Source organism: Camarhynchus parvulus, chromosome 2, assembly GCF_901933205.1.
Source record: "Camarhynchus parvulus chromosome 2, STF_HiC, whole genome shotgun sequence".
NCBI classification, from domain to species: domain Eukaryota; kingdom Metazoa; phylum Chordata; class Aves; order Passeriformes; family Thraupidae; genus Camarhynchus; species Camarhynchus parvulus.
The window spans coordinates 1229567-1249725 of NC_044572.1; the positions used below are offsets into that span (position 1 = coordinate 1229567).

The following is a 20159-nucleotide window of genomic DNA, read 5'->3' on the forward strand; positions in this document are numbered from 1 at the left end:
ACTATAAAGAAATAAAAAAGATATAGAAATAAAAACTACAAAGAAATAAAAATGATATAGAATCCATTTCAATATTTGCAAAATAAAATAAAAACTATAAAGAAATAAAAACGATATAGAAATAAAAACTACAAAGAAATAAAAACTATATAGAATCCATTTCAATATTTGCAAAAAGCCAATATTATAATGTGCATCTATAAAACATATCAACAATTTCACCATGTGCAAGCTTAATTAATAAGAGAAAAAAAACTTTATAGCAAAGCTACTTTAACACCCCACATATGGAATCCATTTCAATATTTGCAAAAAGCCAATATCATAATATGTATCTATAACACAGAGCAGCTATTTCACTGCTATGTCCAAGCTTAATTTTTAACAAGAGAATTAAAAACGATATCTTTATAACAAAGTTCCTTTAACACCACACATATAGAATCCACAATTAATATTTAATATTTGTTGAATAATATTTAATTTAAGATTTGTGAAAAGACAACATTATAATATGGCTTATCAGCTATTTCACCACTATGTCTAAGTTTAATTAACAAGAGAAATAAAAACTATATCTTTATAGCAAAGTTACTTTAACACCCCTCATATAAAATCCATGTCAATATTTGCAAAAAGCCAATATTATAATGCCTATCTGTAACACATATCAGCTCTTTCACTATGTCTAAGCTTAATTAACAAGAGAAATAAAAACTATATCTTTATAGCAAAGTTACTTTAACACCCCTCATATAAAATCCATGTCAATATTTGCAAAAAGCCAATATTATAACGAGTATCTATAACAAAGAGTCAGGGATGAAATGTCCCGAGCTCCGGGGCTGGAGCACGAGCTGAGCTCTGGAGCTGGGAGCTCTGAGCAGCTTTTCCTGCCTCTAATTCCTCCCAGCTGATCCCAGCTCCGCGGCCATTCCCGGTGGATCCGAGGACAATGCTGCTCTTAAGGAGCAGGAGGGGGAATTCCAGGATCAGCTCTGTGTTTGTCCTCCTCTGTCTCCAAGGACAGGGTTCGGACTTTTTGTCCTGTTCAGAAGAACATGCTGGACTGAGGGTTTGTTTATTTGTTTTTTCATGGAATGGTGTCAGTTTTGCCAGGGAAAAGCATGGAGTGGAGTCACTGGAGCTGTAAACAGAGGAGGAGCTGATGTTCCATCCTTTCTGTGGAGAGCGCAGGGAAAAGGAGGCAGAGGGAACAAGGAGAGAGCCAGGAGGGAGGACTGGAGTGTGCTGGGATCCAGGCTGGGAAGGTCTTCTCTGCTTAAATTAGAGCTGAGCTTAAGTGGGCCTGGCTTTGGTGAGGGGCCTTGGAAAGGGATCCGGCAAATCCAGTCAGGCAGAAGAGGGGAAAAAACCAGGAAAAACACTTTTCCCACTTTCCCAGGAATGAAGATTCCTGGCACTGGCTGACCTGACCCTCACAGCACAAACTGTGGATCCAGAGCAGTGATCCATGGCTGGCTCCCTAAACAGGTACATGGAATGAAATTTCATGAATGGCAAGGCTGAGGGAGCAGCTGGGCCCTACTGGGAGGCCCTGCTTGGATCATGGAATCATCCCAGAACGGTTTGAGGCCCTGGGATGGAATTCCCAGAGCAGCTGTGGCTGCCCCTGGATCCCTGGCAGTGCCCAAGGCCAGGTTGGGCACTTGGAGCAGCCTGGGACAGTGGGAGGTGACCCTGCCCATGGAATGGGATGGGTTTTGGGGTCCTTCCCAACAGAAAAATTCCAGGATTCTCTGATTCCCACCCTGAATTACTCTCTGGAGAGGTTTTACAAGTATGTCACAAGATCTCTTCACCTAAATGTGTTATTTTAGCATTCCATGGGAAATGGCAATCCCCAGGGATGGTGAGTCCAGAGGGGATTTAAGGCAGAGGAATTGTTCTCCCTGGATTAGCAACACTCTGCTTCCCAAATTGAGACCACAACCCAGAGGGATGCTCAGAGCCTCATCCAACGGGAGGAAATTCATCCCTGAGGGTGAGATTTGCAAGGGAAAAAAAATGGAAAACTGAGGGAGGTGATGACTCTGGAGGTGAAATTCCAAAGGGACCCTCTCTCTTTCTGCCCTTTTTTTCCTGTCCTGGGGGTTGTGCTTTTTGGGATCTGCATGAAGAAGTGGGAGAGATTTTCCTGGATGTGATTTCTTTCCCATGGAGAGCTCTGGTAAGGCCCCAAAGCCCGCATGGATAGGGAGCAGTGAAGATCCACAAAAAGGCCCCAAATCCGCTCTCCTCGTTATTCCAGGGAGGAGAATTCCCAGCTCGGGGCACGGCTTTGTCACTGTAATTACTCGGTGAGTGCATTAGAGCCCTGCTCTTCCTCGGGAGCCATTCCCTTTTGTCTGGATGCTGTTTTTCCATGGAGAGGGAGGATCCAGAGCTGGCTGCTGGTCTTACATCCCGACATTCCTGCTGGGTGCTCCGTGCCGGGGGTGGAACAAATGTTTTTAGGAGGAGCTGCTGCTTCTCCAGCCTCTGGCAGCGTCTCCAGAAGGAGCTGTCAGGAAAGCAGCACACCAAGGGCTGAGGGGGATTAAACTTGAGCTCAGGCCAAGGGCTGAGTCTAGTTAATCTCCTGATTAAATCAGGGAACGTGCCTGGGGGGGCTTCATGGAATTTGTCGCCATGGAAAGGGCCCCAGAAAGCCAAATTTAGGAGGAGTGGAAATTCATGGATTTGCAGAGCCAGGGGTTCTTGGAGTAAAGGATTGTCAGCGGAAAAACTGGTGGTTATAAATGATCCCATTGCTAATTAAAATCCTTGGATTGTCACTGGTGCTGCAGGAGCTCAGCATTCCTGGGAACAGGGGTGTCTTTTTAACCTGGTTTCACAGCTTGTGGGGAGAACATGGAGGATCCTGACTCTGCCTGGAGCCTCAGGACAGGGAAAACATGACAATTATTCCACTGAAAAGTAACCTTTTCCTGCTGGGGAGAACAAACTGGGGGGGGAACAGACGGGCTGAGGTGGAAGGGCTGTCCTGGAGCTGGGATATCCATCCATGGATATCAATACGTGAACATCAATCCAGGGATATCAATCCATGGACATCAATCCATGGACATCAATTCAGGGATATCAATCCATGGGTATCAATCCAGGGATATCAATTCAGGGATATCAATCCATGGGTATCAATCCATGGACATCAATCCAGGGATATCAATTCAGGGATATCAATCCATGGGTATCAATCCATGGACATCAATCCAGGGATTTCAATCTAGGGATATCAATCCATGGATATCAATCCAGAGATATAAATTCAGGGATATCAATCCATGGACATCAATCCAGGGATATCAATCCATGGATATCAATCCATGGATATCAATACATGGTCATCAATCCAGAGATATCAATCCAGGGATATTGATCCACGAATATCAATCCATGGATACATATCAATCCAGGGATATCAGTTCAGGGATATCAATCCATGGATATCAGTCCAGGGATATCAATCCAGGAATATCAATCCATGGACATCAGTCCAGGGATATCAATCCATGGATATCAATCCAGAGATATCAATCCAGGGATATTGATCCACGAATATCAATCCATGGATACATATCAATCCAGGGATATCAATTCAGGGATATCAATCCATGGGTATCAATCCATGGACATCAATCCATGGACATCAATCCAGGGATTTCAATCTAGGGATATCAATTCATGGATATCAATCCATAGATATCAATCCAGGAATATCAACCCATGGATATCAATCCAGGGATATCAACCCATGGATATCAATCCAGAGATATCAATCCAGGGATATCGATCCATGAACATCAATCCATGGATATCAATCCAGGGATATCAACCCATGGATAGCAACTCATGGATATCAATCAGATATATCAATTCATAGATATCAACCCATGGATATCAATCCAGGGATATCAATCCATGGATATCAGTCCAGGGATATGGATATGACACACTCAGAGGGAGGATGAAGAGGGATGGAGATCCCAGATATGCCTGGGACCCTCTGGCTCTAGGGAAGGCAGAACTTCCTCCTTGCTGGATCTGTCTGAAGGGAAAATTCAAGCCCAGGATGAATCCCAGGATTCATCCCAGTGGGATACAGACCACCCTGGAGAAACATCCCCTTTTCCTTTGCTTCCCAAGGAAGGAATGGTGTCAGGCAAGGTGAAGCCAGGGACACGTCCCTGGGATCTCTCCTCCTGCAGAGCAATGAAAAATTCAGGAGCTCCAGACAAAGGAAAGGGAATCTCTTCACATCCCCACTCCCTGGCTTCTCCTGGAACATTATCCCCGCAGCTCAGCAGGGTTTGCTTAGTGATACAAGCAAATTACCATTAATTGGCTTTTGATTGGCTTGGAATATTTTTCTTTTTTGTTTTTCGACAGCTCCCCAACTGTGCAGAGCCCTGGAATTCCTTCTCCTTGTTTTGGCTGGGAAATATTTTAGAATGGAATGGGAACTAGAATTTTCCCTCTTTTGGGACAAATCAGAGTGTTATTCCTGGCTGCGATCAGCTGGGATGTTGGTGAGCTTCCTGCAGGAGTGCTGAACCTGCTCTGCTTTTCCATGGGCTGGTTGTGGAGAGTTTTGCTGAGAAAATCAGAGATTTTGATTAAAAGAGTGGTCACGCTCTGAATATCCAGAATATGACGGGAATATCTCAACATCCCAGAGTAATTTTGGTTGGAAAGGTTCATAAGGATCAGAGGAACAGAGGAACAGAGACACCTTCCACTATCCCAGGGTGATCCAACCTGGCCTTGGGCACTGCCAGGGATCCAGGGGCAGCCCCAGCTGCTCTGGGAATTCCATCCCAGCCAGGAATTCCCAATCTCCCACCCATCCCTGCCCTCTGGCAGTGGGAGCCATTCCCTGTGTCCTGTCCCTCCGTCCCTTGTCCCCAGTCCCTCTCCAGCTCTCCTGGAGCCCCTCCAGGCCCTGCCAGGGGCTCTGAGCTCTCCCTGGAGCTTCTCCTCTCCAGGGGAACATTCCCAGCTCTCCAGCCTGGCTCCAGAGCAGCTCCCACCCTTGGAGCAATCTGTGGCCTCCTCTGGACCTGCTCCAACAGATCCATGTCTTTCCCATTCTGGAGATGCGGTGATTCCCACCCTTCTGCTGTGGCCAGGTTGGCTCCTGGTCTCTCAGCTGGAGTTCTTCCTTTGGTGGTGGCACCAGGAATCTCCCAGATTTTCAGGGGAAAAAAGGATATTTAACCTCTAATTCCCTCTAACTCAAGGGAATTTTCCAGGGTTCAATTCCTGCCTGGGAAGAGAGAACAAAATAAACATGGGTTGGGTTCAATTCACCTTTTGAAGGTATCCAGGTGGAAATAAGAACAGCTGGTGCTGCCATAAATATCTTGGGAAGTTGGTGGGATGCGGAGAAAGGGAATTTGGAAAATGCCATCAGTAACATTTTCCAGGGAAGATTCAGGAGTGCAAAGCATCCTGAATTTCTATAGGATTTTATATGGATTTAGGCCTTTAATCTCTTCCAGGTTCTTGGGAATCTCCCCTGTGGATGGGGCTGGATATAAACATGGCAAGGACAGGGAGAAGCACAAAGGGAAATGTTTGGAGCTGGCTGGAATTTTTTGGGTGTCCAAAGCCCTGAGAACGAGGACAAAACCTCCTCACTCTGCTCCAGAGAGAGATTTCATGGAATCTCCTGATTCTGGGGGATGGAAAAGCTTCTCCTGCCCTGGACAGGGCCAATGAAGCTGGAGATGCATTAAATATATGGAATTTACTAGGGAAAAGGACTTTATTGAGGAAATGAATAATTTCAGACAGCATAAACTAATCAGAGATGTTTGGAGACGGGAGCTGCCCCTGGAATTGGATTTGATCCAGAGGATAATCCAATCAAAAGATAAAAATAAGGTTGTTTATTACCTGTTGTGAAAGAGTCATCTGGGCAGAGAATAAAAAACAGTTTTGTCTCTGTAATAAAATTCTCCAAGCAGCCTCTTGTGGATTTGTGGGATTTAAAAGAAATTGGATAGTTTAATCCCCAAATTTGACCTCAGTGATGTCACTGTCCCTCAGTGTCCCCCCACGTCCCCATTGCCTTGGGTTTGGGGACAATAAGAGAATCCAGACTGATTAAAATCCAGGAGTCAATTCCAGAGCTGGCATTCCTAGAATTTCAGCGATTTAGAGGCATGGAGACCTTGATGTCAAACTTAAAGGAATAACAATAACAACAACAACAACAACAACAACAACAACAATAATAATAATAATGATAAAAAATTATCCTGATTTTTATAGTGCTCCATGAAATTATTGGAAACACACCTTTGTTTGGAATCATCCTGGATTTTCAGCACGTTCCAGCTTTGACTGCAAAAATCCCAAGTCCTTTTCTCTGAACCAATCCTTTTTTGCAATTTTTTGTCTCAAAAAAATCCCCTCGTGTTTCGGGACCTTCCCCAGGGCTCCTACTTCTCAAGATCTTGGATGCACAGGGAGATTTATGGAAATGCCTTTACCCCAATCCCACACCAAGGTCAGGAAAGGTGTTGGAGGGAGGATGAACGGACAAGGCAGGACAGACCCAAACCCAAGAGAATTCAAAACCTCCAAACATTGTTGGGATTACCAGTGGGATTGAGGGAAAGAGGGATTTTCAGCATTCCCTTGGCAGCATTCCAGCTCTTTAACATTGGATTTTTTTTTTTGCCTGAAACTCAAGACTCCGTTCCCCACATCCCTCAGCTGTTTTTGTCAAGGAAAATGATTCAGAATGCACCAAAGTTGTTTTTCCTTCGGATCCTGCTGGCAGATAGGAGCTGACGAAGGGAATGTGCACAATAACAAACAACAAGAATTGTTTTGGATGGGATGGATCCCTCGGGATTTATCTCGTGTCTTCTTTCCCTTCGGCTTTTCCCTGCCAGTCACTCCCTCAAATAACCCTTGCTGCCCTTCAGGCCTTGCTGGTTCCTCTGAATTTGCAGCAGCTTTTCCATGAGAATTTTGGAAAATTCAGGATTCTGCTTCTGGAGCCCTGTGGTTGTTCCCGAGGAGGTGGGATTTCCTTCAAAATCCAAATGAAATTTCCAGTCCTCAAGGGGCAGCTGCAGCTTCTCTGGGAACCTGTGCCAGGGCGTCCCCATGTTCCCAGGGAGGGATTCCTTCCCAAGATCCCATCTAAAGCTACTCCCTTTCAGTTCGAAGCCATTCCCTGTGTCCTGTGCCTCCATCCCTTGGAAATTTTCTCTCTCCATCTTTCTGGTGGCTCCTTCAGGTCCTGGAAGGCCACAGTGAGGTCACCCCAAAGCTTCTCCTCTCCAGGCTGAACATTCCCAACTCTCCCAGCCTTCCCGCATAGGAAAGGTTCTCCATCCCTCTCATATCCTCCCCAAACTCACAGGAACTGTGTCCACTGGGAATGAGCAGCCTTTCAAGAGAGAGCTCCAGGTCAAACAGAGCCTCTCAAAATGAAAATTCCAGGTTCCTCCTTTACCACGGTGATTTCACTGCTTTGCCATCTCCCAGACAGGATCAAATACATCCAAGGAATATTGCACGAGCTGTTTGGGTGCTGGAACTTGGGGATAGAGTCTGGATGGACCCATGGAATGGCCTGCTTGGCTGCATCCACGGCCTCAGTTTACCCCTGGCTGAAGCCCCTCATTCCTCCCACACAAACCAGCTCAGAAGGTGCTTTGTGATCCACCTGCTGCTCCAGGGAAGCTGCTCCCCACCCCTGCATCCAGCAGGATTGCTGCAGAAAGCCTGAGCAGTGCTGCATGTGGAACCCAGCTGTTTGTCAGCACTTTGGCACACCTCGGCCCTTCCCCTCTCCAAGGGCTGTTGATTCCAAACAGACTTTGTTTGGATTGAATTCCGTTTTCTTGCTCCGAGTTTGGCTGCTTGGATGTTCCCTCCTTTCCAGGGGCTGCCTGGATGTTCCCTCTTTTCCAGGAGCAGATGAAGGCCCTTCAGCAGAGCTGATATTACTTGTTAATCCTTGTGGCATTCCCTGGGGCCAAGAGAGATGGAAAATGTTTTCCAAAGGTTTTGTTCTTCGAGAGAGAACTGCAGAGATTTGGAGCTGCTGAAAAATCTGTTTGAAACCCCTGTTTCGAACTGAAATCCCTGTTTCTCAGGGAGAAAATTATCCATGGTTTATGTCCAGCCTGGCCTTGGACACTACCTGGGATCCATGGGCAGTCACAGCTGCTCTGGGAATTCCATCCCAGCCCTTCTCCACCTTCATCTTAAAATTATCTCCCTTTTATCCAGTGTGAATCTTCCCTTATTCAGTTAAAAACCCTTTTATCCAGTGTGAATATTCCCTTATTTAGTTAAAAACACTTTTATGCAATCTGAATCTTCCCTTATTTAGTTAAAAGCCCTTCTCCCAGTCCTGGCCGTATTGGATCACAGCGGGATCACTCCAGACCCACTTCCATGAACCAACCCTGGGGAAAACAATTTCTTGGAAGGCTCAGTTCAGTAAATCTGAGCCTTTCCTTCGCCTCATGTTAAGACTGAGCCTTTCCCACATAATTTTCCTTAAGTTTCCCTGGATTAAAGTCTGCACAGCATCTCCTTGAGCGTGGCCCTAAATCCCAGCTGGAGAATTCAGGAGAAATGGAGGAATTAACAGAAAACAGTGGGAAAAGCTGAGCTGGCCAAATGTCCCACAGCACGGAGCCCTGCATTTTGAAGGAATATGGATATCCTCTGGGATTGGGGGCGCCTCGTGGATCCCCTGGAGCTCTGCCCCGCACGGGGAGGAGGCCAGAACAGGGCACGAGCGGAGGCTGCTCCTCCTGTGAATGTGAAATACAATCCCAGGGAAACTGAGGCAGTGCTTCATGGAATGTCACTCCCACTGCTCTGGCTGCTCAGTACCATCAAACCCTCCCTGGAATTCACTGCTCCTGCAGCCCTTCCCTCCTGGATCCCAAAACAAAGTGGCTTCAGAATCCAAAACTTCACCAGGCCCAGTTTAATGGTGAATTTTGTTTCAGTGAGACTGGGGCCCTTCTATATCCAGGTTGGACAGGGCTGGGATAGTGGGATGTGTCCCTGTCCATGGCAGGGGGGTGGCACTGGACCATCCCTTCCAACCCAAACCCTTCTGGGATTCTCTGACTGAAGGAGCCAAACCAGGCCTAGGGATGAGGATGCCAGCAGTGGAATTACATCTCCAGAACTGCTGGAAGCACAGATGGGAGCTGACCAGGGTTGTTCCCAGTGCTCCTGAAAATCACAAGCCTAAGGAGGTTTTGAAGCCACCCAGTGTGAGGTTTTCCTGAAGGATTCCCAGAGAAACTCGTTCCAATCTTTCTGTGTCCTTAATGAACCGGAGGATCCCATGGAGCTCCTTCCTCATGAGCTCAGAGGAATAATTCACCCACACCCATCCAAGCATTCCCAATGGGATTTTTGAGGTTCTGAGTCCAAGAGACAGCAAAGGACACGGCAGAAAGATTCCATGAGAATCAATAAAGGTTTCTTTTTTATTGGAATTCCCTTTTACATACACCTGTGGTTTGCCTTTTCCCGCTCGTTACTTTGGTCCATGCAGAAAGCAGAAGTGGAGGAATGTAAACCAAATTCCTGCCTGGAGACACACACATGGCACCCCTGGAATAATCACACTTTCATCCTGTAGTTTTTTGGGGTCTGTCCCTCTTCTGGAGGGGAAGAAGGTCTTGAAACCCACTTCAGTGTTGCAGAGGGACAAACACCCCCCTGCTCCTCTCCCTCCTGCTCCGAGTGGAAAAAGGAGCCAATATCCTGGAAAAACCCTTTTCCCAAAGCCCAGATTGCTGTGATTTGTGGTGACCACCAGGGCTGGGTCACCCTGAAGCTGCAAAGGGATTCAGCAGCAGGTTTGTCTCCTCATGGATCCTGATGGGAAGGGCTTGGCCAAGGATTTGGAATTTGGGATGGGTTTGGTGCTCGGCTGTGCCTGTCCTTCCTCTTCTCCCACCACTCCTGTCCCACCAGCTCCACCTCATCCAACCTGGCCTCCCAAAGACCCCACCTTTAACAACAAATGGCTTCTTGTCCAAGGACTCGTGGGGCAGGGCTTGGAGAACCTGGGATAATTCCGTAGAACTGGAATTGGGTGGTTTTAAAGCTCCTTTCCAACCTAAACCCATCCTGGGATTCTCTGGTTGCTCCTTTCCTGCAGCTCTCAAAGGAAGAAGGATTTGTTTAGATAGAGGATGAGGTAAAAGGTTGGCCTGGCAAGAAAAGCTCTGCTCTATCTTTAGGCTGGCTCATGTCTCATAAAGCTCTGCTTTAAATCGATGCTGCTTCTCATGGTTTTGTGTCCTCTTCAGGCACCTGAGCCTGCCTGCTTGGGCCACCCTTCAGTTAAGCTGGGCTTAAGCTGCTTTTCCAGTGGATTTTGTATCCCTATTTCAGAGCATGCAACCCTGGGCATTTTGGAGGCACACGCTGATCCCTCCATCCCAAACATTTCAGTTCCAGGTATTTCCAGCCAAGTGTCTCCCACATCCTGAATCTCCACACGGAGAAGCTGACACCAAGAGAAAATGAAGAATTTTAGGAGAGGAAGTTTCCCCTCAGACCTTCTCCTGCCTCTGGACATCAGGGATCCTGCTGGATTCTGGATCTAAAGGATAAAGACACCCTGAAATCCCAGTGCCAATCAAGGTTTTGGGAACAGGGAATTTATTTGAATAATTCCCCTTTTCCTCTTCAGAATTTATGGGTGAAGGCCACTCCATGGAAGTCAACAGATACCTCGGTGTTGATTTTCCTGGGATCGGGATTTCAACCCAGATTGTGTTAGCACCTCTGGTTTCACACACCCCACCATTAGCCCAGAATAATTAACCCCAGTCTGAAGAAATAATTAAATTCCATTGAATTCCTTAGTTAATGTGCCAGGAAAACCATTGCTCCAGTGGAAGGGAGAAGTTTCTCTGTGGGACCCAGGAAAAATGGGTCAGAATTCTATATTCTCAAGCTGGGTTTGTTCTAATTTATTTCTTTTTCCAGAGAAAAAATAGAAGGAAAAGTGGCAGTGAGGATGAAGAGGAGGAGGAATTTGTACTGGCTTTGCCACACCCCACCTTCCCCCTTTTGCTCTCTTAATATTCCTCCAATTAGGAGGAATCCTAATTAGGCACTAATTTACCCCTGTCAGATCTGTCTGTATGGAAAGAATTCAGATTTATTGGAGTTACTCCTGATTAACTGGGTGAGTTTTCCAGAACTTTTCCTTTCATTCCTGGCCCTGCCAATCCCTCAGCTGATTTCCAGCCCTGGAAATGCCTCGCTGGGGGCAGATTTTGGGATGTGCCACGGGTACTCAAGGGACAGGTGTTCCCAAAGAAGACCTATCAGAGAATCAGGGAATTGCTGGGATTGGGAAAAGCCCCATTGGATCATTGACTCCAAGCAGAATCACTGACCCACAGCTGGGTCAGAAACCACAGGGGCAGATGAGAAGGTGAAACTCAAATTAAATAAGAATATTTAATGATGTACCAGCTCTCATCCCAAACCCCTGGGCATGCTGGAAAGATTCCTGGGAACTTTGGAACACTGAGATCCTCGAGGAAAACAGGAGTTCACCTGGAGCAGGAAATGCTGGGATGGAAAACCTTCCCTGCTCCATGGGAAAGATTCCAGAGGAACCCGAGTTAATTTTAATGAATTTCTTTTAATGCTCCCCCAAGATAATCTTTCCTCCACTTGACTCCCAAATCCTGGCGAAATGTTGATATTATTGGGAACTTTGAGTGCTCTGGGGCTACTGGAAACCTGGAAAACAGTGGGAAAACTTGGAGGATCTGAATTCACAGGAAAAGGAAAGGAAAGGGGAAGAGAAAGGGAAAGGGGAAAGGAAAGGAATGGAAAGGAAATTTCAAGGAAAGGGAAAGGAAATTTCAAGGAAAGGAAATTTCAAGGAAAGGAAATTTCAAGGAAAGGAAAGGAAATTTCAAGGAAAGGAAAGGAAAGGAAATTTCAAGGAAAGGAAAGTGGAAAGGAATGGAAATTTCAAGGAAAGGAAATTAAGGAAAGGAAAGGGAAAGGAAAGGAAAGGAAAGGAAAGGAAATTTCAAGGAAAGGAAAGGAAAGGAAATTCAAGGAAAGGAAAGGAAAGGGAAAGGAAAGGAAAGGAAAGGAAAGGAAAGGAACAGATAAATGGGATTGTTTTCTGTCCAGCTGATCACTGGATGTCCTTGGATTTAATCCCAACACCAAGCCTGGTCTGTAATTCTCGGCAGAGCATTTCTGGAGCTGCAGTTGGAAACTGAATTTGAAATCCATTCTGCAAATTGGACACGAGTCCTGAGCTGTGCTTTAGCTCCAGAGCTGTTCTGCCTTTTCCCTGCTCTGAGTTACCCCAATTCCCTTCAGCAGCTCCTGCCTCATGCCAAGGAATCTCAAATCCACCTTGGAGCTGCTTCCAGCTGTCCTGCCCTGGACTCAGCTCAGAACATCTCTGCCCACTCACTGGGGAGGCTTCATCCTGCACAGAGAACTGGGAGAAGCCAGAATTCCAGACACTGTCCAGAGCCCAGCAGAGCTCTCAGCAGGACCCCAGAAAATAAACAAAAATAGCTCAAGATTTCTATTTTGTTGTTTGAAATCTTCCTGGAATGGGGCACAAACACAATGAGTGTTTTCCCTGCTCTCTGCGCCCTTTTCCCATAAATCCACCAAGATTTAGGACTACTTGGGAGTCATCTCCCACCTCGGGATACCTGAACTCTGCCCCAGGTGTGATGAGCACAGTGAGTGATCCAAGGTGATCCAAGGGAATCCCATTCCCATCCCAAAGCTCTGGATTGGTTTGGGAACTGCCAGCTGAGATTGGCTTTGAACCATAAACCCTTTCCTCCAGCCAAATCTGCACCCAGTTAAAAGAAGACATTAAATGCTGAATTAAGTTAAATAAGATTTTGGGGTTGTTTTGGAGGGACAGTTTGGGAAAAAAAAGAATTGAAGTGTGGGGAATGACTCCCAGAAGAAAATCCCAGCTCTAAACCGTCCCAAACCTCCTACAGAGCAAAGAGCAGCCAGTGAGGATTCCTGTCAGCACTGAGGGAAGGAAAACCGGGATTAGGAGATTCATCAAGGGCCATTAAAAGTCTTGACAGCAAATTAGTTTGGAGTTAATCACTAACTGAAGCACAGCTGAAGGATTTGTGTCTCAGCAAAGTTTGTTTGGTGTCTCTGAGCTTTAAGTGGCCAAGGAGGAACTGGGAACACCAAGGAGGACATGAAAACACCAAGGAGGACTTGGGAACACCAAGGAGGACCTGGAATCACCAAGGAGGACATGAAAATACCAAGGAGGACCTGGGAACACCAAGGAGGACCCGGGAACACCAAGGAGGACCTGGGAACCCTGAGGAGGACATGGAAACACCAAGGAGGACATGGAAACATTGAGGAGGAGCTGGAATCACCAAGAAGTACCTGGGAACACCAAGGAGGACTTGGAAAAACCAAGGAGGACCTGGATACACCAAGGAGGACTTGGAAAAACCAAGGAGGACCTGGGAACGCTGAGGAGGATGTGGAAACATGAAGGAGGACTTGGAAACACCAAGGAGGACATGAAAATACCAAGGAGGACCTGGAAACATCAAGGAGGACATGAAAACCTCAAAGAGAACATGGAATCACCAAGGAGGACGCGTGAGAAAAAGAACCCAACCTATAAATGAGGTTTCTTAACTTTTTGAAACATCTGAATCTGAAATTAAAAACCCTTTTGGCCACCGAGTTCATCAAGACAACCAAGAGGAATAAAAACTTTGGAGATCTTCCCTCTCTGTGGATTTTCATGGTTTGTAAAGTGGAAAATTCTTCCCAGCGCTGTGGATGTTCCCTGACCTCCAGCTGATTGCCCATAAACAGATAAATAAAGCCAATCCCTGGCTGAAAAAATTCGATTTTGGGAGATCTTTGTGAACTTTTTTTGGCTCCAGAACAGGACAAGGAGCAGAGCTGAGGAATGATGAGGGGTAGGAGAAGACATGATCTCATCTGAACCCGGACCAAGGGGAATGGAGGAGGCAGAAAAACAATTGTCTGCCCTTATCCAGGAGAAGCAGGAACGGTGAAACTGCTGCCAAAAGTCATCCCAAAGAAATAAAAGGAAGATTAAACAGCTGTCAAATCCCAGAAAAGAGCGGGATCATGGAGCAAGGAATCCCGAGGAGAACTCTGCTGCTGTGGATGGGAATAGAAGAGGAACAATAGAGGAACCTGCCAGGGGTGAGATTCCCCGTCCAAGCCCAACATGTGGCTCTGGAGAAGAGGATGATGATCCAAAAGATTCCAGGGAGATTCCATGTGGGCTAGTCAGCCGGGATACTGCAATGCACAGCTTGGCCTGGGGAAGTGAGAGGCTCCATGGAAATACTCCATGGAGTATTGCCAGATGTTTTCTAGGATGGGAGGAAAATGGGCACAGATCTGACACAGAGGAGGAGGGAAAACCAGGGAAAACCAAGGAAAACCAGGGAAAACCAGGGAACAGCTCTTTTGGATCTTTTCCTCCTCCTTGAAGTGAACTTGGGAAAGTTTCTTCCCCTGTTTTCCAAGGTGGACAGGCTTGGAGCAACGTGGGGTAGTGGAAGGTGTTCCCACCTATGGAATGAGATGGGCTTTAAGGTCCTTTCCAACCCAACCCATTCTGGGATGATTCCATGACAATGATTCAATGACAACGATTCCATGACAATGATTCCATTACAACAATTCCATGACAATGATTCCATTACAACAATTCCCTGCCACGTTTGCTACACCTTGTCACATTCATATATTCTGGAAAAATCCCTTTGCCCAGGATTTCTTCTCCTGGGAAGTTGAGAAGCCTCAGAGAAAAAGGAAAACAATAATTATCTGATTTGCTTCTCCTGCGTTTTGCTGCTTTGGAATGTGGTTTGGAGATTGTTTATCTAACAGGTGATTGTTTCATTGGTTTCTGCTGTAAATTGTTTTGACTCATTGGTCAATCAGGGCCAAGCTGTGTCGGGACTCTGGAAAGAGTCACGAGTTTTCATTATTATCTTTTTAGCATTCTATCTTTTCTCTATCCTTTAGTCTAGTTTAGTTTAATATTCTTTAATATAATATAGATAATAAAATAATAAATTAGCTTTCTGAGAACATGGAGTCAGATCCATCATTCCTTCCTGCCACGGGGAACCCCAACTATAGAGTAACACCCCAGCTCCAATCTACTCCCTCTGCTCCACAATCCCCTGCTGGATCTGCACTGGGATGGGCACAAGCCCTGTCACTCCTGCAGGGTTTGTGGAGGGCAGTGGGTGAATTCGGAGCAAATTAATCCTCCCCTCCAGGCTTTCTGTTTCCCACGGCCTTTGGGGCTGTGTTTCCACAGGAAAACCCCACAGGGGAGGAACTGTCATCCCAGGGGGACTCAGACCTTTGGATGGGACAAACTCCTTGGGAAATGTCCTGAACTCCTGGAGATGGAGGAAGGGAAGAGGAGCCTGCTTTGGATCCAAAGGCTCTGGCTAAGCTTCAACAGGATCATTCCATTTGTCATTCCAGGGCAAATCCCAACCCGAAACTGGGGCTTCTTCTCTCTTTCCAGACATCCCAGCTCTGGTTCTTCCTCACCAAAATCCAGGAGGGATGGCCCTGGATCTCCAGATAATCCTGATCCATACACTCAATCAAGAGTTTGGGATCAGCCCAGGGATGATGGGAGCACACTGTGACAAACAGGTCCTGCTGGGCCTTAGTGGCACTTTTCCCTCTGTTTTGGTGTCAGCATTATCCCAGTTTTTACATGGATGCTGCTCACTCACAGAAACATCCAGGAAAGAAAAATCTATCTATGATTTGCAATTCGGAGCATTTAAAAAAATATTTCTTCCCCCTGCACAATACTAGGGCCTATAATTTTCATCTACATTTAAAAAGAGGTTTGATTTATGTTAATCCTAAATAATCCAGCGTTGAATTCATTTCAGTGAGAGCTGCATTTTAGGAGAGAGGTTATGTTTGTTTATAAATAAATTTATGGCTTTTGCTGATTCCTTGAATTTCTGAGGGATTGTCAAATGTTCTCAATCTTTGAGTAACAAACACAAGCAAAGAGTGAGTCACTGCTTGGGGTTTTTTGGTATTTTTGCTTTGTTCCAGCAGTGAAATGATAATTTAGAAATGTCTTAGAGCCAGAAAATCAGGAGGGGTAGAAGAAGAGAGCAGGAAAATTGGATTAATTTTTGAAAAGTTGACATTCTGATAATTCTTATTTGGTAGGAAATTGTTATGATGAGGTCTGATTTCTTTTGATGAGGCAAAACAAGAGAAGAACATCACAAAAAAATATTGGCTGTCAAAGATTTCTGTTCAGGACAAGAGGAAACGGCCTCAGGCTGGGCCAGGGCAGGCTCAGGGTGGACACCAGCAGGAATTTCCCCATGGAAAGGGTGCTCAGGCCTTGGAAGGAGCTGCCCAGGGAGGTCTGGAGCCCTCATCCCTGGAGGTGCCCAAGGAATTCCTGGATGTGGCACTCAGAGCTCTGGTGGGGATTGGGCACAGCTCGGACTTGATGACCTTGGCGGGCTTCTCCAACCTCAGGAATTCTGGGATTCTGTGAAGATGGAGAGGAGCTCCAGCTCCTGTCAGAACCTCACAGCCACCACATCCCCTCCAGGTCTGAATCCAAACCTTGGACATGTCAGAGGGAGGAGACTTCACCCTGGATTCCACCGGGTTTTGGTCAGGTCCTACTCTGAGAGGCTGATAAAGGTTTGGGACACCAGGTCAGGATCACACCTGCTCTTCCTGACTTCCTTCAGAATCTGGAAAATTAATCATAATTAGCCCTCAGAAGGGCAGCTGGTGGAGTCTTTCTCCTCATTAGGGTTTGGATTAATTGTCCAGAGAAACTGTGGATACTCCATCCCTGGAAGTGTTGGGAGGGCTTGGAAAGGAATTGGAGCAACCTGGGATAGTGGGAGGTGTCCCTGCCATGGCAGGGGGTGGAACAAGGTGACCTTTAAGGTCCCATCCAACCCAAACCATTCTGGAATTCCACGAGCCTGTGGAACAGGACATTCAGAGGGCAGAGCGAGGAACAACCCCGAGTTTTAAGAAGGGATGGAAGCCGCTTTCCAGGAGCTCCCACAAAAAGGCAGGGCTGAGTTACCCACCCTGGGAGCTGATTTTAGCCACAATCACCCCTCTGGGACGTGCAAATTCCGTGCCCTTGGTGGTTCCCTCTCCCCTGCCCCTCTGGAAGAGCAGGAATGCCGCACATTCCGATAACCACATCCAACCCTAAAATAGTACTGGTTCCCACATCCAACACTAAAATTGTACCGGTTCCTGCCTTGCCCCCAGGACTTGGGGAAAGGAGAGGACAATCCCTCACTGCCTCCATGAGCTGTTAACCCTCCCCGCCCCAGAGGAGCATTTTGCCAAGAAGTCAGAACTCCCAAGGGAAAAGGAACGTGGGATGGTGGTACCCAACATGACCCTTGACCGACGGATGGCGGGGCCTTTCCCAGCCCTGTGTGTGTCACCAGGCAGATCCACAGGCAGAGAACAAACCAACCCCAAGCCACTGCCCCCGAGGGTGGCTTGTCCCCTGCCAGGACAATGGCCCTGCACCCTCCCCGCGCCTCCTGCTTTCCTGGGGGACGCTCCCGTCCTCCTCGGCCGCCCACGCTCTCCGAGGGATCCAAGGACCACGCAGGGCTTTGCAGGCCTCCCTGGTGAGCTCCCGGGATCTCCGGGTGTCCAGCAGGTCTGGAGAGTGTTATCACCAGGAGAACGTGGAACACGGAATTCACGGATGGCATCACCCACTGGCCACGCTGGTGGCTCACTTTTGGTTGTTTTTTTTTTTTTGTTTCCCCAAATAACTTAATCTCTCATTCCACAGAACAGAGGCGCTGCATAGAAACCCTCGGAATCCGCTGCATGGCCTGATGGTCTTTTCCCACTAAATCCTCTCCAGGAACCATTTTTTTTTCATCCTTTGGCTGAATTTTTCCATTCCTCCTCCTGTCTTTACATCACTGTCTCTCTCTCCTCCTCCACCAGGACCGTGGGTCTGTCTCCATCGTAGAGCCCGGAGCCGTTCAGGTATTCCTCGTCTTTGTTGTACTGCTCCGGGCCGGAGGAAGGCATGGAATTCTCTGAAATGGAGCCATTTTTCACATAGCCTGGCAAATTCCTGTGGCCGTTGAGGGTCCCTGGAATAAGTCTCGTGTTGAGGTGGAGGGCAAGCGCCCCTCTGGTGGCTACATTTGTGATGCTGGTGTGGGAAACCATTGGTCCATAACTGTAGGTTGTGCTCCCACTCCGGGCTTTCCTTTTAAAGTCAAGTGCTAAAGTCCACCTGCTCCATGACTTCTTTATTTCTGCTTGGACCTGAGGGGAGAAAAAGGAGGAAAAACCAAAACCCATGAGTGGGAGAAGAAAGATGCCAGAAAAATGTGGTGTCCATAGATGGAATAGATGGGAAAGTCTGTGGGGACTTGGAATTTCATGGTCTTTATGGGCCCCTTCCAAATCAGGAGATTCTGTGATTCCACGAAATTGGAATAAATGCACATTAAATAAATAATAAATTCACATTAAATAAATAATAAATTCACATAAAAAAAAAAAGGAGGGGGAAAAGAAAAAAACCCATGACTGGGGGAAGAAAAATGCCAGAAAAATGTGATGTCCATAAATAGAATGGGTGGGAAACCCTGTGGGGACTTGGAATTTCATGGTCGTTATGGGCCCCTTCCAAATCAAGAGATTCAGTGATTCCACGAAATTGGAATAAATGCACATTAAATAAATAACAAATTCACATTAAATAAATAATAAATTCACATAAAAAAAAAAAAAAAAAGAGAGGGGAAAAAAACCCATGACTGGGAGAAGAAAAATGCCAGAAAAATGTGGTGTCCATAGATGGAATGGGTGGGAAACTCTGTGGGGACTTGGAATTTTGTGCTCTTTTTGGATCCCTTCCAAACCAGGAGATTCTGTGATTCCATGAAATTGGAATAAATGCACATTAAATAAATAATAAATTCACATTAAATAAATAATAAATTCACATTAAAAAAAAAGAGAGAGGGGAAAAAACCCCATGACTGGGAGAAGAAAAATGCCAGAAAAATGTGGTGTCCATGGATGGAATAGGTGGGAAAGTCTGTGGGGACTTGGAATTTTATGGTCTTTATGGGCCCCTTCCAAATCAGGAGATTCTGTGATTCCACGAAATTGGAATAAATGCACATTAAATAAATAACAAATTCACATTAAATAAATAATAAATTCACGTTAAATCTGCCCTATCCAAATGAAATATTGGACACTGGGAAGTTGGAATGGCTGAAAACATGTGGCCAGAAAGGCGGGATAGCTCTGCCCAAGGGTTGAGGGATGGAAAGCAGCACATCCAGGAGGGAATTGTCTCAATGTCCCATAAAAATCAAATGTCAGTGGGAAAACCGCCTTGAGAGGCACCTGAATACCGAGAAATTTCCCTGGAATAAGAATTTTAGACTGGGCCTAAAGTACGTTGCTAAATTTAGGATGAGATCAATTCCCCTTAGATTTTATCTTTGTTTTAGTTGCAGAAAAAAACCAGTGATTTTTTTAGTTTTATTTCTCTTTAAAATCCAAAAATTTAGGTTATAAATGCCCCTTAAAATACATAAATTTAGGTCATAAATTCTCTTTAAAATCCATAAATTTCATTTTATCCCAATCCATGGAAGTTCTTCCCTGGGGTGCAGCCACTGACCATCCACTTTCTTAATTAGCAGCAATAGAGGGAATTAATGGAAATGAGGAAAATAAAGTATATTATTCTGGAAATAGATAAAAAAGTCAAAAGAGCCCAGAAAAATCCAGGTTTTTTTTTTTTAGTTAATCAGTGACTCTATAAATCTGTTTTTCTTCCTAATTTGAAATGAAATTGCACCTGGAATTCCACTAAGCAGCACTTGTGCTAGGAAATGAAAAATTCCACATTTTTTTTCTCCATTAGCTGCTTCCAGTAGCTCATTTATCGGTGCCATGCTGACCTGGGGGTTTTCCACCAGAAAAAAAAAAAATGGAGATTTGAATTTTTTATGTGGACTGAGAGACCTTGGACTGCAAAATAAAGATGTTTGTTG

General features: G+C 45.9%; 1 protein-coding gene across 1 annotated transcript in view; it reads right to left on the reverse strand.

The window, feature by feature from the left end:
• Positions 1–14971: 14971 nt before the first annotated feature.
• The window catches only part of PTH1R (parathyroid hormone 1 receptor), a 93176-nt gene continuing 87988 nt past the window's right edge, over positions 14972–20159 (reverse strand). Inside the window, exon 13 of the mRNA XM_030943339.1 lies at positions 14972–18405. Within this exon, the coding sequence (XP_030799199.1) occupies positions 18043–18405 (363 nt within the window). The 3' untranslated portion in view covers positions 14972–18042. The remainder of the gene's footprint in view (positions 18406–20159) is intronic.